Genomic DNA, 26,067 nt, shown 5'->3' with positions numbered 1-26,067 from the left:
CTGCCCAGACATCACTTCCTGAGATTTAAGGCGTGTGTGCTTCCCAGTACTGGGATTAAAGGCATGTGCCACCACTGCCTGGCTCTGTTCCCAGTGTGGCCTTGAACTCACAGAGATCCAGACAGATCTCTGCCTCCCAAGTGATAGAATTAAGGGTGTGTGCCACCACTGCCTGACCTCTATGTCTAATCTAGTGGCTGGCTCTGTCCTCTGATCCTCAGGCAAGTTTCAGGGTATACAATATATCACCACACTAGGTAACTTCTGGGAAAATGTAAGGTATATACGAAAATGTATGCATAGGATGATTATCATAGTAAAATAGCCAAACAGCTAATTAATAAACACGATACACCCTTGTGATGACTTTTTTATGTGGATGCCAAATATTTTTGGAGAATACTTCAGTGGCACAGGGAGTAGCTAATTGCAACATTCAGCTAATTCAAGGACCATGCACTAATGAAAATGACGCCAACAGGAGCCAGGCTCATGATCACCATGTGGCAAAGAAGAAATGGAAGAGATGTGATGAAACACTAGCTGGATGTCTTCGTCTATTCAAACTAGAGGCAACTTGTATTTCCTCCCACAGTACTCATTATACTCACAAACTGCTCCACACAAAGCACACCGTCTTTTATAACTAGAAAAAGGCCTGCTACACAGCAAACAGGGGCTCAGATGCTGTCCTTTTATTTTTTACACTATTTCCAAATTATTTGAGAAGCTTAATCATTTTGAGCAATTTTCCTCTATTAATGCTCATGTTAGGTCACTTATATAATGGAAGACCATACAAAGATACTTGCTTCAGTTCCGATAGGCCGAGAGCTCACAAGTCATACTTCTTATCCCATCCAGGAAAGGCTGGGCAAATGGCCCAATAACTGAGTTTGCCAGGCAGATTGTCTCCCTGACCTGGAGAGATGGGCAGATCCAGGGTCATAAACAAGATCTACTTACAAGGAGCAGAAATGCTGGTGCCCTAGCCCTGTAGGTCACTGTAAGGACCACAGTCTTGGTCCTAAGCAAGCCTCTTGCTTTGGCCGACATCACTGCAGGGAACCCTAGGAATTACTTATGGTAAACATCAGAGAGGAAGGGAGAGCGATCTGTGTGAAATGTACCCAGGGGTTTCTTGAGTGGCTTCCGTCGGCTTTAGGGTAGTCCTACACCCAAGAGGAAGAGAGTTCACCTCATGCCAGCCCCTTCTTCTCTCATCTCTTGTTGGGGGGCAGAAGAGTTGGCCAAGAAGAAACACATATGAAGAGCACAGGCCGGTAGACTCAGGCTGGCCAAGAATCTTGAGGTTTAATCACAGGATAGAGACCTGCATTCCCCAGGCCTCACCACCACACCAACAGAGTTCCATAGTGGAAAGGGCTGCCGGAAACGGGCTATCTCAGTGGAGGTGATTTAAGGGAGCCCACAGTCAAGAGGGGCAACAAAACCAGAACATTGGAGGAATCCAAAACCTCTGGCACTAGCTGCCACAAATAATAAATACAGCCCAATTAATCCGTCTAGCCATATTAACACAAATCCTCACACTACACGCCAACATCTCCGTTCCTATTATACAATATAACCATTATCTGATATGTGAGGCACCTTTAGGAACCAACTCCTTCCCTCATATGGGGGAGAGTGTTGCCACCCCTAAAGAGCCTGCTGATACATTTTTAGGGTTGTTCTTTACATTTCATCTAAAACTCTTTGGAGAAATTTAGAAGAGCTAGCCAAGGTCACCAAGTATCTCTAAGCATTTGAAGTCCTGTTGCTTCTCCTTAGCTCCCAGGTTCCTGCAATCTCCATGGAGATTCCGATGAGACACAGAGATTAGGAGAGAAAATGGGTAGAATTCATTACAGAGTAACCTGGAGGTCTCTCAAGGACTGAGAATGGACAATAGGGACCATTAGCCTGATTTACATTTCTGGCAGATGTTATACTATTTCTTAAGCTTCTAGGACAGGCAGTTTTCCTGAGAGACTTCTTCTTTCCCAGGGGCCCATTTGGATTGACTCTTGCAGGATGGAAAGTGATATATTTTCATTTTCTATCAGAAATCCTCTTCCTACACATTAATCTCATAAGGGCTCAGGTTCCTGGAAGGTTTGATAGTTATCAATTAATGATATCTCGTCTCTTCCCAGGGCCAGAGCTAGGACTCTGAGCAGTAATTAGGGACCTGCTGCTCCTGTGCCTGGTTTGATGCACTGCTGATTATGAGGGAAGGCTGCAGAATAATGTCCCCTCCTCCTGCTGACTACTAACTACCTAACACGGGTTCATTATTTTAGGCAACTAAAGTGAACTTGACTCACTGTAATGCTGAACCTACCATGGCCAGAAGCTTCTTATCCAACAGTTTCCCCTTTTGACCCTGGGCCAAGCATGCTCAGGTTTGCATCCTTTTTTTTTTTTTTTTTATTTTTAAAAAATATAGAATGCTCCGGGCGGTGGTGGCACACACCTTTAATCCCGGCACTCAGGAGGCAGAGCCAGGAGGATCTCTGTGAGTTCGAGACCAGCCTGGTCTACAGAGTGAGTTAAAGAAAAGATGCAAAGCTACACAGAGAAACCCTGTTTCCAAAAATCAAATATATATATATATTTTCATGGATTTGCATGCCGTCATTCCACAGGAGCCATGCTAATTTTCTGTGCATTGTTCCAACTTAGTATGTATGCTGCCAAGACCAGCACTCCCTCTTTGCTCTTCTTCTCCTCCTCCTCCTCTTCCTCCTTCTTCTCTTTCTCCTTCACCTCCTCCTTCTCCTTCTTTTACTTAATGTTTGTGGGTGTTTTACCTGCATGGATGTCTGTGCATCATGTCCACAGCTGGTGCCTGCAGAGGCCAGAAGAGGGCGTTAGATCCCCTAGTACTGGAGTTACAGATGGTCGTCAGCCACCACGTGGGTACTAGGACTAGAACCTAGATCTTCTTGAGAAGCAGCCTGGACTCTTAGTTGCTGACCCACTTCTCCAGTTCCCTTCTCCTTTGTGAACATGTGGTCTATGACTTTAAACTGAGCATGCTCAAAGGCAGGCCCACTCTTGCACGTATTTTCATTTATATTGTATAAACTCCCTAAATAAAATTCCCATGCTTCCTTTGTTTGATGAGGAGAGCAGTTAAGAGGCTGGGGCAGGGCCACATGAGTAGAGGCTAGGCTAGGCCAGCCTGAGCTACATAGCAAGATCCTATCTTTAAAAAAGACACTTCCAGGGTTGGGGATTTAGCTCAGTGGTAGAGCGCTTGCCTAGCAAGCGCAAGGCCCTGGGTTCAGTCCGCAGCTCAGGAAAAAAAAAAAAAGAAGAAGAAAAAAAAGATACTTCCTCCAAATCCATGGCTCAGTGAATCACACAGCAAAATAAATAGATGAATGTGACAAAGAGATTGTAGGGAAGACGGGAGGTAGACACGGGTAATAGTGAGATGGGAGAGGTCTGGGGGTTTCGTACATTCATGTGTGAAACTGCCAAAGAACACATTTAATTTAAAATGGGAAAAAATTTTAAAAGGCAAAATGTCCCAAACCCAATCAACCAACCAACCAACCAAAAAAACAAATATATAAAATGGAATGAAAATCACAAGGCACACTATAAGGCAAACAAAAGAACACCCAGAGATTAAGCAAGCAGTAACTCAGACTCAGCCACCACACAGAGTTAGGTCACTAACAGGCAATTTAAAGTACATCTTAGAATGTCAAGGGTTCAGTTGCCAAAAGTAGACCACACTCAAGATGTAGTGTGGTGGTGGCAGACCACCAAAGTGTGTGATGTAGGCTGACAGAAGAGAAGTAAATTATCTAATGTAAACACCATGAAACTAAAACTCTGTAGCAAACATAAAACCAAAAGGAAAGAATATGCCAGCCTATCGTATCTAAACTACGATACCCTGCAAAGAGAACTGTCTTAAAGAAGATGGGAGTTTCATTTGACTTTAGAGAAATAAGGATGAGGGTCATAGGGGACTTTTTACCAGAAGAGTGCAAGCAAGATATGTTTGGTGTAAAATAAAATGTTTAAAATAACAAAAGAAGAAAAACCTAGAATAATTCTATAGCCAACAACAACAACAACAACCCTAGATCCTTCCTTTAAATGTGAAGCATAAAACTTCCACTGGCAAACAAAAACTGAAGGAATTCATTGTCAGTGAACCTGTCTCCCAGAAACTTTAAAATGAAAATGGGGAGGTGGGTAAGAGTTTGAGCCTAGGCTGGTGAGACGGCTCAGCTCAGTGGGGAGTGGCACTTGCTGTGGAAGCCTGGTGACTTGAGATCCTCAGCATCCATGTAAGGAGAAGGGGGAGACTGACTCCACAGAGTTGTCCTCTCACGTTCACAGCTGACCGACACACACATCGTAGACACACACACACACACACACACACACACACACACACACACACACACACACACACACTGTTATTGCCCCCTGAAGCACAATATTATAGGCACAAACGTTATAGAAGCAACAAGCCGTTTTCTGATTGGACTTATGGCCTTGTGCGTAAGACATAATTTATGTCTGGCTCTGTTGATGCAGCCAAGAACCCGTGGCCAGGTAAATCACAGGCCCCACAGGAGAACCTATTGCTACTGTTCTGTTAAATGTACATAGAGGTAAACTTACTCCTAGAGATAAACACATCTCCCAACTCTCATTGGAGAAGCTTCTTCTTGCAGTAGGATGGCAATTAACACAGAGACCCGCAACTGGTCGACATGCAGAGAATACGGGATTGGGGAGTGCTCATGTCCTAAACGGGACAACTCTCTCACCCTCCCTCCTCCCAAGGCTCAGGGATCACTGAGGAAGAGGGGTCAGAGAGAGTGTAAGAGCCAGAGAGGCAGTGAAGAACTACCATGAAACACTTTTCTGGATACAATAGGGAAGTTGCACATATGAATGTATGAATGGATGAACTCACAGTGGCTGTGACAGCATACGTAAGACCTGCACAAGACCCAGTCACAGAAAAACATCACAGTATGAAAGGAGGAAGTGGTCAGGAATTCTTCCCTTTAGCTGAGGAGCTATTGCCAACAGAGGGCTGCTGGGAAAGGAAGAGTCAGTTTTCTGCAGGGAGGTGGTCCCTGAGAGGTGGTATCTGAGCCAGTATATGGACATGCATTCGTGCACATATGGTAGTACTAACTGGACACCATGGATCTGAGAGGAGGAGGAAGGGGAGGAGGGGGAGGAGGTGGAGGAGGAGGAGGAGGAGGAGGGGGAAAGAAAACATGAAATTGGGAGGGAATAGTGGGGACAGGGGAGGAATTGGAGGGGAGTGAATGAGGGCAGGTGGATTTGCCCAAAACATATAACGTTCACTATGAAATTCTCAATTAAAAATAAAGAAAGCTCACCATGTTCTTGGTACTTCAACTAAAATATACACATATTAACTTGGAAAGAAAAATTTTGGATCTACATAAAGGATGAACATCGGAGAAAGAACAAATAAAGACAACTGTAATTGAGAAATGTACATTGCAAACTTAGGCTAGAGTTAACATTTTTTAAATAGAAAATAGAAAATCTGCCCCATATTAAAGTAGATGCCAGGGATCCAGAGTCATAAGGTTCAGTTTTCTCAGTTTCTTCATCTGTGGAATGGGATGGGTAGAATAACTCACCTCTCTCAGATCTCCTTCCTGTTCAGTTATTACTAAAATCAAAAGGAAAAGGGCAGGGATGGAGCTGAGCTGGTGGGTTCCTAGCGGCACAAACCCCTGGGTTCTTTCTCAGCACACATACTGGTCTGCTGATGAACACCTACAATCCCAGCACTTAGGAGGCAGTGGCAGGAGGATCTGAGACTCAAGCACATCTTTGGCTATGTACAAGATTGAGGCCAGTCTAGGTTCTCAAAAAACAAACAAACAAACAAACAAAACAAAACTTTAAAACAATCACTCCTAGGCCAGGCAGTAGTGACACACACCTCTAATGCCAGCACTCATGAGGCAGAGGCAGGCAGATCTCTGTGAGTTCAAGGCCAGCCTGGTCTACAGAACAAGTTCTAGGGTTACACAGAGAAACCCTGTCTCAAAAAACAAACAAACAAACAAACAAAAAAAAAAAAAAACAATCCTAACCTATCAACCTATCACAGTAAATTGAGGTTTTCTATATCCAAATTGCACACTGCTTGTATCAACTTCTTCTAGCACTTGTAACAAAGTATTCAGTGTGGACAACGAGTACTGCTCTCCAAATCCTGTCCACGGTATCCTGTTGTAAGAAACAAAGGCTGAAAGTACAGGCCATTTCATGGTATTGATTCCACTGTCAGAGACATCACAAGACACGTGCCTTTCAATCTGAAGAAGAAATAAGCCACGCGGCCTTCCTTGACTAAACAGAGCTCATGATTAGTTTGTGATTGCCTTCAGAGCCGACAAGAGGCATCCCTCCGCGGACTCGCCGTCAATACATTCCTGGGTTCAGTGGGCACTTTCCCTGAACTACAATTTCTCTGTCAATCAAAAGTTTTGCTCTCCTAGATCATTGCTTAAGTTGTAGCATTCATGAAAAGAGAAAAGCAAACCCCAGTGGGGCTGAGAGTCCTGTGGAAATGACCTGCCCCCCTTTGAAATGAAAAGCAGATCTGACTTCAGGTGAAAGCTATGGAGAAGAACCCCAATCCCACTTGTGGCAAAACCCTTCCCAGAAGCCTCCTTCCTAGTCCTTCTTGCTCTTACCCTTGCAATCAAACATCCCCACGGCGGTTCTAGCCCAGAGGTTTATTTTCTACTCTAAACCACCTGCCTGGTGGCAGACAGATGGGACTGCTTTAAGCCTCCCTGCACTCGTAGCTACTCCAGCAGTTATTTCTTTCAATTCCATTTTTGCCCCACTGGGAAATTAAATGGCATAAAAATCAATGCTTCACTTTAAAGGAAAAGGGGGCTGGATGGCCAGATATCAATATATTCCTTTCTGGATTAGACACTGCCTCAGAGCATATCTGGCTAAATAAATTTCGACGGACAGGCCCAGATGAGTCGGATGCAGGCATTAGCTGGAGCAAAGAGCGAAAGCTCTTCCTTTCAGATCTTCGGCTAATGAGCAACTCGACGCTTCCCCGGGTAGGAAAGATTTCAAGAGAAGATGTTAAGCAGTGGCTCCCAGTTCTGAATTCTCTCCAAGTGCTGCAGATCATAAGCCCCTCAGGCTCGCAGGAGTGAGAACAGAAACTTGGCTTCAGATGAGTGGCATGGAACTGGGCAGAGCCAGGGGCAGCCAGGGGCAGCTGCTATGTGCTACCCTAAGGGCACCCAGAGCCCTGGGCTTTGGGAGATGTTTGAAACAGAGTGCAGTTTCTTCTTACAGGGTTAAAAAAAAAAAAAAAAAATTCGTTTATTTTGTCATACTCGGGCCAGAACCCGTGACTTTCCAAACGTGACGCAAGCACTCTGTCATTAATCTGTATCTCAGCCCAAAGGTCATTTCAAACTGCCCTAAGACAGCAGGCTTACAGTTTCATGTAAAGAAATGATGACCTTCTCAGTGGTTTGCCAGCAGGAAATGCTCTGTTTCTCTGACTGAGACAAAGACAGTGCCCGGCAGTCTGGTGAGCTCCTGCTTTCTAAACACAACCCAAACCAAACAGGATGCTCACTAAGACACCCATGAAGGTGTCACCATAAATACCAATGAGCGTTTTTGGAAAGAGGCCAGCATCGGCCTTCATTTCCAGTAGTGTGCTGAGATCTGGTTATAGTGTATCAACACATCTTCACAGCAGAAAGACAAGGTATGTGCTGTCTCATGTCTGTAATCCCAGCATCTCAGAAACTGGAAATCCATCTACCTCAAGACCCAGCTTGTCACTCTTGGGCATATATCCAAAGAATGCTCCATCCTACCACAAGGACACTTGTTCAACTATGTTCATAGCAGTTTTATTCATAATAGCCAAAAGCTGGGAACAATCTAAGATGTCCCTCAACCAAAGAATGAATAAAGTATGGTACATTTACACAATGGAGTATTACTCAACTGTTAAAAACAATGACATCATGAATTTTGCAGGCAAATGGATGGAACTAGAAAAGATCATCCTGAGTGAGGTAACCCAGACAAAGAAAGACAAACAAGATATGTACTCACTTAAAAGTGGATATTAGATGTAGAGTAATCATGCTACAATCCACAGACCCAGAAAAGCTATGTAACTAGGAGGGCTTAAGGGCTTTTCCTGGGAAGGGGAAATAGAATAGATTTTGTGGGTGGACTGGGGGTGGGTGGGAATGAGAACAGGAGAGGAAGGAGATGGGATAGAGATAGTACTGGGAGGGATGATTGGAATTAGAGAGCATTTCGGGTGTGGTGATGTAGAAACCTAGTTCAGTATCAACTTTCAGGATTCTACAAAGGTGACCCTAGCTAGGACTCCTGGTAATGGAGGATTCGGAGTCTGAGCCAGCCATCTTCTGTAAATAGGCAAACCGGCCATAAAACCTTCAACCTACAATCTATCCTGTCTGCAAGATGTGCTGGGACAATGGTGGCACAGAACTTGTGTGCCAATTACTAGTCTAATTTGAGGCCCATGCATGACACTTCCTGGATGGCCTAGAACCAAAAGCTGGATAGCCCGAGACCTAGGATAGAAAAAGAAAAAATAATAAAATAATTCCTAACGATATTCTGCTATACTCAGATTGCTGCCTAACCCAATCACCATGGAGAGGCTTCCTCCAGCAGCTGATGGGAGCAGATTGCAGAGACTCAAGGTCAAACATTAGGTGGAGCTCAGGGAACCCCATGGAGGAGGGGTTGAGAATACCTGGAGAACACGGTCCACAGAATCAACAAAGCAGGGCTCACAGGGGTTCACAGAGACTGAATCGAAAACCATGGAGCCTGCATGGGTCTGACCTATGTCCTCTGCATACATGTTAAGGTTATGTACCTTGGTGTTCTTGTGGGACTCCTAACAGTGAGAGTGGGGGCGTCTCTGAATCTTTTGCCTGCTCTTGAGACCGTTTTCTTCCACCTGGGTTGCCTTGTACAGCCCTGGTAAGAGGGTTTGTGCCTAGTCTTATTGTAACTTGTTATGCCATGTTCAGTTGGTATCTCTGGGAGGCCTGATCTTTTCTGAAGGGAAATGGAGGATGAGTAGATCTGGGGGAAAGGTGAGGTGAAAAAAGAACTGCACATAGGGGAGGAAAGGGGAAATTTCATTCAGGATGTATTGTATAAAAATTAAAAACAAATATAGTAAAAAAAAAAAAGAGGGAGAAGCAGGAAGATGATTTCAAGGCTATCATCTTTGTTGATATAGAGAGGTAAAATCAGCCTGAGCTACCTGAGATCTTTCCTCAAAACTAACAAAAAATAATAACAAAGCCGGTGTGGTGGCACACACCTTTAACAATTTAATAAGCACTCCGGGAGGCAGAGGCAGGCAGATCTCTGTGAGTTTGAGGCCAGTCTGGTCTACAGAGTGAATTCCAGGATAGGCTCCAGAGCTACACTGAGAAATCCCGTCTCAAAAAACCAAAACAAGGAGGAAAAATGACATATATGTACATATATGTTAAAATGTCATACTCTGTTAGTGCTTGTTGAGAGCAGACTGAGAACAAGGTGGTCCACCTTGTCTCTGGCTTGAGTATGTTTGTCTCAAGTATTCTCTAAGACTTCTTGACCTGGGGCAGCCTGGCCATACCCTGTGATAAGGAGGAAAGAGAACAGCAAATGTAGCCAAGGGTATTAAAAACATTGTGCCCCCGAGGACAGCAAAAAAGTAAATAAAAACAATTTCAATGAGTTACGACTATTTATCCTATGGCATAAAAATGGCTGAGGTGGCAGTCAGGCACTGAGAAGCTCATCTGTGGAGGCCGCTCTGCTTTTCAGCAAAATCTCTCAATTGGGAGCTCCAGCAGGCCTCCAGTGACAGGGGTTTCCCAGTCCTTTCTGCAGGGTTCCCAGCACCCTTTTGGATGATACTTCTGCTCCTTTTACTGGGCTCCTCCTGTTGTTACTGGCAGGTGCTGTAAGGACCTCATCTGGTGATGCTGTCTGTCTGCTCCTTGCCATCTGTACTATTAGATTTGCTTTGCCGTAGGCTTAAAGTCATTTATCTGAAACTGAAAGTATAGCTACAGCACAGCACAGATCATTCTTGTCTAGAGTCGAGACAGAACAGCAGACCACAAGAACAGGTTTCAGAGATGTGAGGTTAATATAACTCGCAGCAGGTTCCATATGCCTTTTCTCATACCTCTGTCATGCTGTTTTTTTTTTTTTTTTAAAAAATTTATTTATTTATTATGTACACAGAAGAGGGTGCCAGATCTCATTACAGATGGTTGTGAGCCACCAAGTGGGTGCTGGGAATTGAACTCAGGACCTCTGGAAGAGCAGTCGGTGCTCTTAACCTCTGAGCCATCCCTCCAGCCCCTCATGCTGTTTTTCTAGGTTTTAAATAAAACGGCAGAACTTTTGTAAACAGCCATGCTGACTGTGGCAAGAGCTGTGACTCAAAACAAAAAGCACCGGGAACATGTATGATGGCCACGCACTATGGGAAAAAAATTTAAAACAGGCCTGGTGTTTACTCCTTTAACCACTGCAGCATCTGTGGACGCCACCCCAAATGCGCCTTCTGATGCTATGGGACCTGTGGAGGTGAACTTTAATTCACACAGTTGAGAATAGCGAGGCTACAAACAGCCACCATTTCAAAAACTGATGGGTTTTTCATGTGTGGCTGATTTCAAATGGCTGCGAGTAGAGTCAAGGGCTGCCCACTTTCAGTACAAAACTTCCAAACAGCCTCATACGCTATGCAGAGCAAGAGCTGTTTTTAGCAGTTACCAACCAGCCCGGGATAGTATCAAGACAGTGTAATGTCCTGAAGGTAGGTACCCTGCTCTGCCCCAGAAGACTGCAGGCACTGTGACTTGACAATAATGGAATGGTAAAATAAAGTCCTAAAGTGGAACAAGTTTCAAGAGAAAATTAGACAAGTGCACTGGTGCTTACTAATGTGACTTACCTAATACGATTTAGAAGAGAGGGAAGAGCCGGGCAGTGGTGGCTCATGCCTTTAATCCCAGCACTCGGGAAGCAGAGCCAGGCAGCTATCTGAGTTCGAGGCCACCCTGGGCTACAGAGTGAGTTCCAGGAAAGGCTCCAAAGCTACACAGAGAAACCCTGTCAAGAGAGAGAGAGAGAGGAGAGAGAGGGAGAGAGGAGAGAGAGGGAGGGAGGAGAGAGAGAGAGAGAGAGAGAGAGAGAGAGAGAGAGAGAGAGAGAGAATGAGAATATGACCAATTTATAGGGAAACCTGTTAATGTTGGTCACATAGGCCTTGGTTAGAGGGTTGGGAAAGGTCTCCAGGATGTAAAGTAAATTGAAACTATCATTTTGAGTAGCAGTCTAGTCATCCTTTGTTTTACATCTAGTATCCACCTATGAGTGAGTACATACCATGTTTGTCTTTCTGAGTCTGGGTTACCTCACTCAGGATGATTTTTTTCTAGATCCATCCATTTGCCTGCAAACCTCATGATATCATTGTTTTTCTCTGCTAAGTAGTACTCCACTGAGTATATGTACCATATTTTATTTATCCATTCTTCAGTTGAAGGTCATCTAGGTTGTTTCTAGGTTCTGGCTATTACAATGCTACTATGAACAAAGCTGAGCATGTGCCCTTGTGGTATGATTGAGCATTCCTTGGGTATATGCCCAAGAGTGGTATAGCTGGAGATTAAGGATAACCCTTAATTTGTTAACAGTTGCATGCCAGCTAAGCCTTTTCATTTTCAAAATCCTCTTCAAGCTGGTGTAGTACCTACTTTTCATGAGTGGCTCTGTGCAACATTTATTGGCCTCCTGAAATTCATTTAGCCCCCTTTGAAGATACCTTAAAATTTATGAGCCTAAATGTAGCCATTATAAGACCATTAGTTATGCTCCTTGTGAGCTGCCTGTTTTTTCTTTATGGTTCTTAGTTGTTCTTTTGCAGAGCTGCCACCTTAAGTTGTGCTGGGATCCAGAAAAATGGGCCTTGGCGGTTTGTGTTCCTGGAATTGTATCCATGCCACTGGATGCCCACACACTTCAGAAGAGAATTTGACATTGCTGCTGCCATTGTTGCTGTTATAGCAGAGGCGGCCACTGCTGCTACTGTTTCTGGGATTACCATTTCATAATTGCTTACTACAGCTAGCACAGTGGAGACCCTGGCAGCGAAAGTAGCTACCATAGTTAATTAATCTTTCATTCTATTGGGCATGATAAGTTTAACTCAATAGTTATATACATTTCGGTTGGCTTTGAAATTATAACTTTATAAACTCAAGTTCCATTTGCTTTTGGGATACCATCTTACAAGGACTCCAATTTGCAGTAAGGCTTGTTAAGGAAGGGAATGGCTCAGTTGCTTTTAGCCTACTGGCTATGGGTGGGTTAGGACTTCTGTTGGTCTTTTCTGTGTCAAACACACAGATTGCAAGCCCAGCGCCACCTTGAGATCTTTGGCAGCAGTTACCTCTGCAGCTCATACACGATTGAGCCTGTGTGATAATGAGTATTCAGAGACGGGTAATACCTGGGGGGCGCTCACCAACCTAAGACGGAGTGCCTGTGTGGCCTGGGCAGGTGTCTCCACGACGGGTAAGGTGACCTGCTGACGCCCCACGCAACCTAAGCCAGAAGCTCATTTATTAGTAAAAGGGGGACCTGTAGGGCCCTGGCCCCCGTTTTGGGTAACTATTGCTTTACTTGCTGACCTTGACCTTGATATCCTCCCTATGCTTATTCCCTGCTGGGTTCCACCCTCCTGAATGCTTAAGGGAAGTTCCTTTCTGTGTATCCTGCATAATGGGCGTTAACAGCTTAGATGCAAGATTGTAAAACATCGGTAGCGAACTTCTGCCCTCCGGGGTTCTCCCATTGTGCTGTAAGCCTGTATTTAAGACCTCCTTCCTCCTTCAATACATGGCATCCAGCATTTAAAAAAAAAGAGAGTCGTTTTGATTTGCATTTCCTTGATGATTAGGGATGTTGAGCAATTCCTTAAATGTCTTTTAGCCATCTGAGCTTCCTGTTGAGAATTCTCTGTTTAGCTCTATAGCCCATTTTTTAATTGGACTGTTGGGCACTTTGATGTCTAATTTCTAGACTGCTACTCACAACTCCAGGGAGGCTACCTAGTAAAGAGGACCGTAAGAAAAACAGAGAAATGGATGAGATCTACATGAGCAAACTGGATGTGAGGAGGGGTAATGAAGGGCAAGAGGCAGGGGAAAGAGAGCTTAGGTGAGCGGGAGATCCCAGCTGGATCAAGAACAGAGAGAGAGAACAAGGAAAGAGACACCATGATAAATGAAGACTCCATGGGAATAGGAAAAAGCAAAGTGCTAGAGAGGTCCCCAGAAATCCACAAATACCTCCACAATAGACTACTGGCAATGATCGAGAGAAAGCCCGAACTGACCTACTCTGGTAATCGGATGGCCAAACACCCTAACTGTTGTGGTAGAACTCTCATCCAGTGACTGATGGAAGCAGATGCAGAGATCCACGGCCAGGCCCCAGATGGAGTTCTGGGAGTCCAATCAGCGAGAAAGAGGAGGGATTGTATGAGCGAGAGATGTTGAGACCATGATTAGAAAAAGCACAGGGACAAATAGCCAAACTAGTGGAAACACATGAACTATGAACCAATAGCTGAGGAGCCCCCAACTGGATCAGGCCCTCTGGATAAATGAGACAGTTGATTAGCTTGAACTGTTTGGGAGGCCCCCAGGCAGTGGAACCGGGACCTGTCTTTAGTGAATGAGCTGGCTTTTTGGAGACTGGGGCCTATGCTGGGACACTTTGCTCAGCTTGGGTGAAGGGAGAAGGGGACTGGACCTGCCTCAACTGAATCTACCAGGCTAGTTGAATCCCCTGGGGAGACCTAGCCTTGGAGGAGATGGGAATGGGGGGTGGATTGGGGGGAGGGGAGGCGGGAGGAGGGAGGAGAGGGGAATCCGTGGCTGATATGTAAAATTAAATTAAATTATAAAGTTAAAAAAAAAAGAACCTATCAGTCCTTCAAAAGCTTTAGTATAGTAGGATGACTGGATGAATTGTTTCATCAAAATCTGTATGTTGCTACAATGTGTCAATGGACAGAATCTTGTAAAGTAATAATTACATCTTAATTATTGAAAGAAAAGCATGGTATATATGAATGCTTTTTCAGAGCTTTTTATAAACCCTATTTTAATCCATGATTTTAAAGTGAACCACATTCTTCTCCTGAGGGAAGCTTTAAAATTAAGCCGTCTTGCAAAGCAGTTGCTCAGTGCCTTTTCTATGCACTGTACCATCCTCTGTCAAGAATGAGAAGGCGATCATTTCCTACAGCTGGGAATTGGGGTTTTAGGAATTGGTGGTGGCATGGCCGGGAGAGGGCTTCGGATGAAAATAATTAAGCAAAGGTGGATATGCTTATGTCCATCTTGTGGCTGGGAAACAATGGCGAAGAAACCTCATTGTCAAGGAGCGCTCAGTGTTCAAGTGAAGATCTGAAGCCTGAAGTACTGGTACCACCAGCTTTGGGTGGAGGACTGGAACCATAGTAAGAGGGCCCTTCTTTATAATCTACCGGGCAGGGCTTTGTTTTTTCAATTTTTTTAAAAAAAGTTTTTATGTTTTTTTATGTGCATTGGTGTTTGGGCACGGAATTGGAGCTACAGACAGGTGTGAGCTGCCATGTGGGTTCTGGGAATTGAACCCGGGTCCTCTGGAAGAGCATTCAGTGCTCTTAATCTCTGAGCCATCCCTCCAGCCCCCAACTAGGCGGTTTTAATGAACTGTTTTGTTTTTGTTGTGGAGAATTGGAGGCAAGAAAAATAGACAAATGAGTCAAAGGTGAGGTATCTTTGGAAAATTTAATTGGACCATATTTTCTTTCTTTGCTGAAAACATCATATATCTGTAGACATTATGGGTTCCATAGCTTACAAAGGGTAGTGGTTCTCCCACAGTTACATACTATACCCAAATTTCTATAGAAAGGTAAGACAATTCCAATCTTGCTTTTGAATATTTCCTAAAAGATGCTCTAAGGTTCCTCACAATGGCAAGTAATGCAAAGTAAGGCGTCAGTTCTCTCCCTCACACATTTAGTGCAACAGAGGGACAGGAAGGAAGACTAGTGACGTCAGTGCTAGTACCTGGGGACTGGTGCTGGGTCCTCTGAGGCGCACCCCTGCACTGAGGTGCTGACACCCCACCGCACTGAGGAACCTGAGGTGGGTCAATACTGAGCAGCCTGTCACAGCCAAGCAGGACTGTCACAGCAGAAAGGGGACTTGGAGTTGTCTGGTTCTGGGTGTTCACGGGGCTACTGGCCGTCATGTGTAGCAAAGGAAGAGGGCCAGCGCATGACCCCAGGTCTCCCACTTGGCACTGCAGTACCACTGGTTCATGTCAGTGGGCCTTACCACATACGCACTGAAAGGAAGTGAAAAGTGCCTTTACCAATCCCTGTATCAGACTACTAGAATAAAATGCAATCATTTGATTTCTCCTCCAGGTGAAAACAGTTCCCTTGTAACACACTCTGGGTAGTGGGTGTCTGACATGTCGATTCTCTGGTGCACAAATTTAACTGTATCATTTGCACGGCATTCTCAGTTTTCAAACTTGTTTCATTAGCTTAAAAAAAAAAAAGGATAAGGCAACCAAATTGAACTAATTTGGACTGCAGAGAAAACATCCGGAACATCAGCCTTCATCTTCTCAAGTGTTAAGAGCTCATGATTAAAAGGTAATCAACGAGTTTCTTCTCTTAACAGGAAACAATGCAGCGACTGTCGATAAACGCACCTCTAGTAAACACAGGGCCCCTCATAAATATAAAATTAAATTCTTTTGAGGAATAGTTTTCTGACTTTAATATTTGGGATTTACACTTATTCTTTATATTTTATAGTAAAAAATTTATGGTCTTGGTTTCTTTATATTCATACACAAATGACTTCATCTCAGCAGGCTCTCATGTACAGATGGCAGACTGGGCTATTCAGCTTATTTCAGAAGGGGATGGTGGCCACAGGGCTCGTGCTCTCAGAATCCTTGCAAAAACTCCTGCAGCTGGGTGACAATCTCTGTGTCCACTGTCTCCATGAGGGACTGGAAGCCTTGCTCTCCCAGGATCTCCTGCTGGGCCTTGAGCTTCTCGTAGATGAACTGCTGCAGCGACACTGTGTGCACAGGGTCCTTCAGGGCCAGCTGGAGACAGAGAAGGCAGACAGCGTCAGAGAAGACAGACAAACACCTCCCACATGTGTCGTTCTATGCTCTCTAATCTCTCCACAGCAACAAAACCGCTGCCTTCTGAAACTCTGAAAGTCTCCTGCAGACAGTGTGCTGGGGCCTCTGACTGTAAGCTGCTCTGATGTGCCCAGTTTCTCAAGAACTCATCCAATTAAAGTGCTGGACTCTAGTAAAGAGCATCCTACAAGGAAGAGAACCCACTGGGTACCACTCCCTCTCCTTAGGACGATCAGAGAGTCCAGCAGCAGCTTGGCTGTGCCCTCAGAAAGCAAGGAGACACTATTTGTCATAGCTTATACAACACCATTTAATCTGTGCCTGTGTTTTTGGTTGGGGTGTGTGTGTGTCAAAATTTGGTCTTCCCCCAGACCCACTACGGTATTTGGAAAACAAAAGAATTAAATGTTTAGTTAATATTTTCTATGTCCGTAGAGTACATACACATATACACATACAAGCTGCACATTAGTACTCTTCTTCACCTTTATATTATCACAATATTCTTTCTGAACATATGTTGAGATTTCTAAATTGATGCCACTTTTTTTTTTACCTACTATACACATGTAAACACAAGCACAGTGTAAACAGTTTTACCTGTGACTTTGCTCACCTCTCTACCACAAACACTGTTCTGTGTTCCCGTCTAAGCAGCCTCTCTTTACACTTCAGCTTCTTTTGTTTAAAGCAGGTCTCAGGCAGCCAAGGCTAGCCTAACACTAGACAATGCAGCTAACGCTGGCCTTGAGCTCCTGCTTCGACCTCCAAGTACTGGTACTGTAGGCATATGCCACTATGCTCAGAACTTCATCTTGGTTTTTTTTTTTGATACCTATTCCCATCCATTTCAGAAGAATCACTAGGACATCACAATTTTATGACTCCTGATATATACCATCAGCTTGTTTTCCCTATGGTTTGCATCAATATGGAAGATAGAACAGTGTTTAGTTGCTAACACTGTGTTGGCACTGATATTATTTAAATGATTTATAGAATTATAATAACAACACAGTATTAGTATAAGCTGAGCATTTATTCCACCATCAGTAATCTTGAACATGTGCATGACTTTCAATAAAGTGCATGAGTGTCTTGCCCAGTGTAGCTGAATTCCAGCCATAACTGCTGTTTGAGTTGTATAAATAGGTGTTAAAATCCAACTGTGACAAAAAGATATAGGCACCACAAAATTTAAATTAGGCTGCATTACCAAAGCAGAGTATATAACAAATCCAAGATAAAGCTGTCAATACCCATTTCCCAGCAAGAGAGAGAGGAGAGAGCAGTGTGGACATAACCTCATCTCTGAGCTGAAGACATCATTCTGCAGCACACACAGAAGCTCAAGGTGTGCACCTGAAAACTGTTGTGGAATATGACCTTAACTATGTAAAGGTGTGTCTAGGTTGCTGTTCTTTAATTCTGTAAAGGTGTGTTGCTGTTTCACCTTGCCTGCCTAATGGATCTGACTGGTCTAATAAAAAGCAGTAGAGGGATGGGCGGGGCCAGTGGGCAGAGAGAATAATTAGGAGGAGGAATCTCAGCTGGAGCAGAAGAGAATGAGGGAGAAAGAGGACGCCAGGGACCAGCCAGGCAGCCACCAGCCAGTCGGAAACAGAGGGAAAGTGGGACACACAGAAGGAAAGAAAGGTAAAAAGCCCAGAGGCAAAACATAGATGAAGAGAAACAGGTTAAATTAAGTTATCAGAGCCAGTGGGACAAGCATAAAATAAGACTGAGCATTCAGAACCAATACTAAGTCTCTGTGTTGTAATTTGGGAGCTGGTTGGTGACCCAAAGAAAGCCAATGACAGAAAACATTTGCTATCTAGGGGTGGAGAGATGGCTCAGCAGTTAAGAGCACTTGCTGCTCTTGTAGAAGACCCAAATTTGGTTCCCAGTACCAACATGGCAGCTCACAGTCATCTGAAATTCTAGTTCCACCAGGCATGTATGTAGTATACTTGCATACACACAGGCAAAAGAGTCATACAGATACATAAATCTAAAAACATTCTTTAAATATTCGCTTTCTTAAGTAACCTATGGTAATGATCAGCATTATTTTAATTACAAAAATATACCTATTGAGATAGACTATATTGACTTTACAGAAATATAATGAATTATTCATAATGAAACTGACAGCTCTGGGCAAAAGCTTAATACTGATGCTCAAGTCCCCCCAAGTAGTGACCAGCAACTTTGACAGAGCCTACAGTCATCATAAAAGTCCCCAACTAGTGACCAGCAACTGTGACAGAGCCTGAAGTCATCATAAAAGTCCCCCAACTAGTGAGAGAGCCTGCAGTCATAAGAACTGAGACCTTAAAGTCACTGAGAGCATTTCAAAGAACATCATTATGTAAATAAAGGTATTTAGTGTCTTAAATAAACACGCAAAGTGACAGGTTTCATTACACCACTTTCATATATAATTTTTGTTGATTTTCCCCCCCTATTACCCTGCTTGCTACCCTTTACCATCTGACCACCACTCAGCCCCTTTCTGATGCTTTCATGTCCTTTTTCTTTTTTCTGTTTTGGTTTTTCAAGACAGGGTTTCTCCGTGTAGTTTTGGTACCTTTCCTGGAACTCACTCTGTAGACCAGGCTGGCCTCGAACTCACAGAGATCCACCTGCCTCTGCCTCCCGAGTGCTGGGATTACAGATGTGTGCCACCGTCGCCTGGCAGCCATGTGCTTTTCAACACCTCTTTCTTCTCTCTGGTGCTTCCCTTTCTAGTTTCATCATTTATACCCACACCTACCACCGAAAGCTAGGATCACGGCTAATAATAAGCTGCACATTAGTACTCTTCTTCACCTTTATATTATCACAATATAAAGGGGGCAGAAGCAATTGAGTCCCCATCAGACACTTTGAAAATCTACTTTATTTTTACTATTTCTTGACTATCTGGGATGTACTCTGAATATTCTCTCAAAACAGAGATGTCTGTTACTTACAGACCCAGAAACTGATAAACTTGCAGTGTCTCTTTTTCAGACTTGTTAACATTTATAAGAACTAGCAGTGTTGCTGTCACTGCTATTGTTGCAGGTGTGTGGTCTGTGCCTATGTGTGAGTTCGGGTGTGCTGGTATATACAGAGGCCAGAAGTTGATGTTGGACGTCTTCCTCTATGAGCGTCCCACACTACTTTCTGAAACAAGTCTCTCTCTGCACCTGGAGCTCATCATTTCTGCTGGACTGGCTGGTCAATGGGCTCCAGGGATCTACTTGTCTCCTTTCTCCCAGAGCTGGGTTTACAAACACACGCTGACCAAACCTACCTTCCATGTGGATGCTGGGATCCAACTCAGGTCCACGTGCTTGTGGATCAAGCACTTGACCCACTGAGCCATTTCCCAGCCCCATTGTATTCTTACTGAAGACGGCTATTTACCTCCATATCCAACCCCGGACCTTTCCTGAGCTTACAGCTACAGTATTAGGACCTGAACTGTACCTACCTCAGCGCACCTGTTCAAGTCCTTTCTCCAACCCAAATGACAGATACCAGCCTTGAAGGGCTGACTAGGTTTAAGTATTCTCTTCTACTTTGAGTTTTACCTGTTTCTCTGTGGCTACCTATAAATTTTCTAAAACATGCCCCAAATACTTAAACTTTCAAAGTCATTGGATACTGCAAGCTCTCCTAATTCTGTATTTAGTGAAGACCATGAGCTCAACAGATGCTAACCAGAATCCTGTCAGTGAGGCATAGCAATACACTCAGTGCAAAGCCCGAGCTTTTCTTTGCAGAGGGTGGACCACAATGTCTGCATGATAAGCTTGCTACAGAGTCAAACCCTGTCTCAGTGAACGCCATGGAAAAATTTGGAACAACCCTTTAGGAGCTAAAATCCCAAGTGAATTTATAAAACTTTCACGGAAGACTGTATACTCATTTAAAAAGATTTAAGTAGAAAATAGACTAAATTTTTTTTTTGGGGGGGGGGGAGGGCGGAGCATTTGAGACAGCGTTTCTCTGTGTAACAGTCCCAGCTGTCCTGGGACTCGCTTTGTAGACCAGGCTGGCCTTGTATTCACCACTGCCTACCTTTGAAACCTACCTCCCCCAGTGCTAGAATTAAAGGTGTGCACCACCACCGCCTGGCTCAAGACTAAACATTTTTAAAAGCTCCTGAAGAAGTCTTAAAAAAAAAAAAATTCAGCAGTGTTGAAGATCAAACTCATAATCCTGTACACGCCAGGCAAATATTCCATCGATGAAACCCCCCCAGCTATCCCAACTAGCATTTCTGGCACCACCTTGCCTACCCCCAGAGCCTACCCCCAGTACTGCATGCATGTGTTGTCAGTATTCAGGCAGATGCTTAGTCAGCCCAGGGTCCTACGGCCCCGTACTTCACTACATAATCTATGTCTATGAGCTGCTGCTGTGCAAGTCTCTATAGTATACACTAAGCACCCATTAAAAGTGAGCTCCACCCATTCCCTTCCCCCGCCCCCCCGCCACTTTCCTGTCAAAGGCAGGTCTTCACAAACCCCCTCTCTTCACACCCTTCCAATAAACTTCTAACATGGAATCGTTGTACATGGTTCATTCTTGCTGCCACTAACCTACCTTTGGTGCCGTGAAACTCGGCAGGCCCTCCTGGCGCCCTGAGGTGCGCTGGAACCCTGGACCTAGTCCACTACGATGGCACTTTCCAACTACTTGACCACTGGGCCTCTCCATACAACATCGGCTATGACTGGTGAGCCTCCTTTCTCCTGGTCAGTGTAAATGCTTCCCTGGACCCGTGGGAATGACCATTGATTTTCCTGTGCCCCACTGGTGTCCTTGGAGGCAGGGAATCTCCAGCCACTGTCTTCAAGGCTACAGCTGGCCCCCTTCGCAACAAGCACCTCTGGCCATTCCCCACAAGTGAAGCCTTGTTTCTCCACCATGGTTTCTCGGCGTGTCTTTCTGGCTCAGCCCTGGCCCCTGCTCTGTGTCTAATGAATCACTGAGCAGACTGAGCCTTCTCAATCCATCTTGCTTAATTTCTGGGATGCTAGAAATTCTAAGCCATTGACTGGATCTTACTTTTCTGCCTCATTCATGGGTGATGCATCTAGCAACATAAGCCCAACATCTCCCCTTAGGATGTCTTTTAGAAACCTCAAACCTTTATGCTTAATGCTCGATTTAAAGGTTCTAAACTCATCTGCCTTTGCACTCAGACATGGCCCAAATACCCCTTAGATAGACAGTCAAAACAGTCACCTAACAACAGTTTAGACCCTGATATTTTACGGGACCTTTCCAGCTTCTGCCGGCGGACAGGGAGATGGAAGGAGCTGCCTTATGTTCAAACTTTCTTTCACCACGGCGCCAAACTCTCTCTCGTGTTTCCACTTCACCCACTCACGTCCTCCTAGCTGTGCAGTCTGAACCAGAAGAACCCTCCACTACTCTGGACCCTGCTAATGAACCCCTACTATTCTGACCTCTACATACAACTGCTCCTTCCGCTCCTCCAGCCCCTTCCTCCTCTCCAGTATGGGCCATTCCAACCGCCTGACCCTCACGCCCACTTTCAACCTCCTGTTACCCATTCCTGTGCCACTAGGGGACCCCATCATCTCTCCCTACCCTACCCAACCCAGCCAGTTCTCCCTTTGCGAGAGGTCACCGGAGAGGATGGACTGGCTAAGGTACGTGTCCCCTTCTCACTAGTTGAACTCTCTCAGATAGAAAAGAAACTGTGGTCCTATACGTCTAACTCTGCCTCTTTCACAAAAGAATTCCAATACATCACCCCTTTTCATGATCTAGACATGAATTCCTCTAACAACCTACTTCCTGAGAAACACAGGTGAGTTTGGGAACAGGCCAGAGCACATGCAGACAGAATTCATCAAACTAACGCAGCACATCTGCCTGGGGCCAAGATGGCCCCCAACCAGGCCCCTATACATGGGACTGTAAGACCCCATGGGTGCTCTAGCCAGAGACCAGTTTACAACCTGCCTCCTGCTGGTCTCCGTAAGGCTGCCCTTACACCAGTTAACTATGAGAATCTCCAAGAAATCATCCAGGACAGACAGGAAAATCCATCTTAGTTCCTAGAGCATCTCACAAAGGCCCTCTTACAGTATACTACTCTAGACCCCAAAAACCCTGAGGGCAGACAACTCCTTATGACCTATTTCTTTTCCCAGAGCTTTCCCAACATTAGGGCCAAGCTTAAGCATCTGGAGAGGGGGCCTCTAACCCCACAGGCAGAAGTCTTAGCACTGGTCTGTAAGGTGTACCATGGGAGAGATGAGAAAGCCTGTCAACAAAAATACCAAATGCTGGCCAAGGCCCTTCGATCAGCCTCGGCAACTGCCCAGGCTCCCTTGCCCCTGAGTCCCTGCTTCACATGTGGTCAGGAGGGTCACGGGGACCGGGCTTGTCCTAATCCCCTAGGGCCAACCCGGCCATGTCCAAAATGCCACCAAGAAGGACACTAGTCTGTTGACTACACCTTGTGGCATGGGAACATCAAAAACAGACCACCCTCCAGCCAAACTTTTAGGCCTGGACATGGACGACTGAGGGGACCCAGGATCTCTTGACCTGACCACTGTCAACTCTGAGAGGGAGCTCCAGGTAGTCATCACGGTATCAGGGCATCCCATCTCCTTCCTCTTGGACAATGGGGCCACTTACTTGTTCCTGAGGGAGTTTTAGGGACCCACCTCTCCTTCCCATTTCCCTAATGTTGGGGTATGGGTATAACCTTAGCTACCACATCAGACCCTGTCACTTATTTGTATTTCCAGGGGATATTCCTCTCATCTACTCATTTTTCATTGTGCCAACTTGTTCTGTATCCTTACTGGGAAGGGATCTTTTAGCCAAAGTGGGAACTTTTTTTAAATTTTTTTTTACTGTTTTCTGTTTTATTTTTAAAGTCCTAAGCTGGATTACATCATGCCCAGTTTAAATTCTTTTTCCTTTTTTATGTTTTATAAAATCTTTATTGACAAATGATTCACATAGTATACAATTTGCCTGTATGATATCGACTTTAGTCCAGCATCCTCATAGGCCCATGACATCATCACCACTTTCTATTTTAGAACATCGCTGTCTTCAATTTCATAAACACATATAATGTATGGTGATTACATTCCACCTTATTAAAAAATTCCTTATTTTTTTAAATGAACATAGTATTTGCAATTGTAACCATTTTTAAGTTCACAATTCAGTGGCATGAATTATATTCAAGATATTAATTACACTCATGATGTTAATTACATTTGTGGTATTCATTGAAAATATTCGCAGTATTCATTCAATACCTATATTTATGATTTATTACACTCATGATATTATGTTCTGATACTACCTTAAGTTCCAGAGGACACCAAGATCAACTGCCTTGTCTCCAATTCCAGAAGAATGAGGCTTCACAATTGTACTCAACTTTACTGGACTGGGAACCCCATATGTTTTCCTTCCTGACCCCTCTCCACATTCTGTCTCTACTAATCACACCATTTCATCAATTTCCTCTCTATGTATCTCCAATAACATATTCAAAATCCCTCATTAAACTAATTAGCTGTTGTTACAGGACTACCAACCATTAGCCATAGAGATGGAAGCGTAAAAACTATCAGACATGCCTGGGTGGTAAGAAACAACACCACCCCAGAGATATACACACCCTAGACTCAAAAAGGAGACTCACAGATTTCAATATAACTGTTTACTATTGACTGCCCTCAGCAATCAACCACTTGTATCTCCTGAGTTAAGGTTATGCCATGGTGATGGAAGGAACAGGTGCTTTAAGGGTTGTTTATGTGAGGATAGGGATGCTTAACTGGTGATAAAAAGAAAGTGATTTGAGATGTATAAAAAATGAAACATGTTCCAGATTACTCTTCCTCACTGTGTTCTGTCCATAACTTTAATACTACTGATAGAATTCTGACAAGCTGTTAATCTAGCTCTGGCAGAGTACTACTCATTATACTACACCACTGTATTACCATAGCCACAAGCTCAGGATTGTAAATTCGCTTTGGTTGTTTATGTGTCTAAAACTTATCTCTTTTGTAAAAGTTCCTGTAAGCTCCAGGGAATGGACTTGGATTCATTCGAATGAGTCAAATTTACTCCAGATAAGCACCATCCCACCTCTTCCTGGTCTTGGGACTCCCCCTCTCTCAATTACCAGGATCTAAGGAAAAAGTATTTTCCCCTAAACTTAACTTTATCTGATTTACTGATGCCCTGCCAGCATTTTGCCATGTCCAAATGGTACCAGACAGTTCCACAGAGTCTAGACAGCAGTGAAACAACCAGCTACCCGAGGACATGGCCAGCACCCCAGTTTTCTGAAGTCCTCCAGAAATGACCCCCAAGTCAACAGGAAGCAGTCTTGAGAATCCTGTGCCTTCATTTCCTGCCCCACTCACTATTCCTAACTCACTTTTTATAATATACCAAAGGGAGGAGGAATGTCAGCATTTCTGGCATCACCTGACCTACTCCCTAGGGCTCCCAGCTGTAGCCACTAAGAATACCTCCTGCACACATGCATTGTCAGTATTCAGGCAGATGCTTAGTCAGCCCAGGGTCTTAGGGCTGTATGTCACTACGTAATCTATGCACATGTGCTGCATGGCTGTGTAAGTATCTGTACACATGCGCTAAACTCCCTTTAAAAGTGAGTTCTGCCTGTCCCCCCGCCCCGACTCTCTCTCCACCACTTTCCTTTCAAAGGCAGGCCTTCACAAACCTCCTCTCTTCACACCCTTCCAATAAACTTCTAACATGGGTTGTACCTTGTGGTTCGTTCTCGCTGCTGCTAAATTACAACAATCCCACCCTCATTTTTCAGACACCCCCATCTGGCCTTACGTTGGCGAGCCTTAAGCTCAGATCTCATGCCTCTTGGGGGTTGGCAGGAGGTTCTCACCTTTTAAGCTAGTCATTTTAGCTCTATACATTCTATTTAACTCTCCTCTGACTTAATAGAAAGTTTTCAGAGATTCTGTCTTTATTTCACAGAGGAGTTTCTGAGGTAGTCTCATCTAACTACATCCTTACTAGGTAATGTAGGTGTCTTCTTTCTAAAATCACTCTTTCCTCCACTATCTAATAACATTTAATGTCTTTTTGTTTTCCTCTTCAGAATTCCAAAAAATTCTCCAAAACCCAGGTCAAGGTCCAGCTATAAAGGGAACTTTTATACAGTTTGCTTCCTTTAACTAGTTTTTTGCTCGTATATTTCAGCAACACACTGTTAAATAAGTATTAGTGAACTGACTACGATGTTAAGCTCTCTTCATGGCTGATCTATGCTCTCTCGCTCTGTCACATGGAGTAGGAATTCCGCCTTTCCCTTCCTGCAGATTAACTATTACCCAGCGGGAATGTGAGCAGCATGTCTCTGCCACTGCTCAGGGTGGCTATTGAACCACCACCATTATGCCCCTGCCTTAGATTCCAGCCGGGGGAAAGCCATGTTGAAGCAGAGTGTTTCCTGTTGTCTGGAGTATCTCTGCTGGAGAGTTCCATACTCAATGCCACACAACATACCTTTTTATCTCAAAGATTTTCAAGGTTTCAGAATACCACTTTAAATTGTTTCTTAAAAAAAAAAAAATACAACCCACATTCTTCCTATTGTGAGATGGGGGAGACATGGGCATGCTACAGCACACTGTGGAGGTCAGAGGACAACCTGCAGCTAACATGTTGGTTCTCTACTCTGTCCTCCTG

General features: G+C 44.3%; 1 protein-coding gene and 1 non-coding gene across 7 annotated transcripts in view; both read right to left on the bottom strand.

Annotated features, from left to right (window-relative positions):
* Nucleotides 1-2,606: 2,606 nt before the first annotated feature.
* On the bottom strand, nt 2,607-2,711 carry LOC121823009 (U6 spliceosomal RNA). Its single transcript, XR_006064305.1, has one exon. It is a non-coding gene; the product is annotated as a U6 spliceosomal RNA (small nuclear RNA).
* A 12,203-nt stretch (nt 2,712-14,914) lies between these two features.
* The window catches only part of Ipo11 (importin 11), a 179,397-nt gene continuing 168,244 nt past the window's right edge, over nt 14,915-26,067 (bottom strand). For all 6 annotated transcript variants that reach the window (XM_015989110.3, XM_006995670.3, XM_076551935.1 and 3 more), the window contains one exon: nt 14,915-16,278. In XM_015989110.3, coding sequence (XP_015844596.1) covers nt 16,114-16,278 — 165 coding nt within the window. In that variant the 3' untranslated portion in view covers nt 14,915-16,113. The remainder of the gene's footprint in view (nt 16,279-26,067) is intronic.

The sequence above is a fragment of the Peromyscus maniculatus genome, chromosome 15 (genome assembly GCF_049852395.1).
Source record: "Peromyscus maniculatus bairdii isolate BWxNUB_F1_BW_parent chromosome 15, HU_Pman_BW_mat_3.1, whole genome shotgun sequence".
NCBI lineage: Eukaryota > Metazoa > Chordata > Mammalia > Rodentia > Cricetidae > Peromyscus > Peromyscus maniculatus.
The sequence above is the reverse complement of the archived record's forward strand: the minus strand, read 5'-3'. Positions and strand labels throughout refer to the sequence as shown.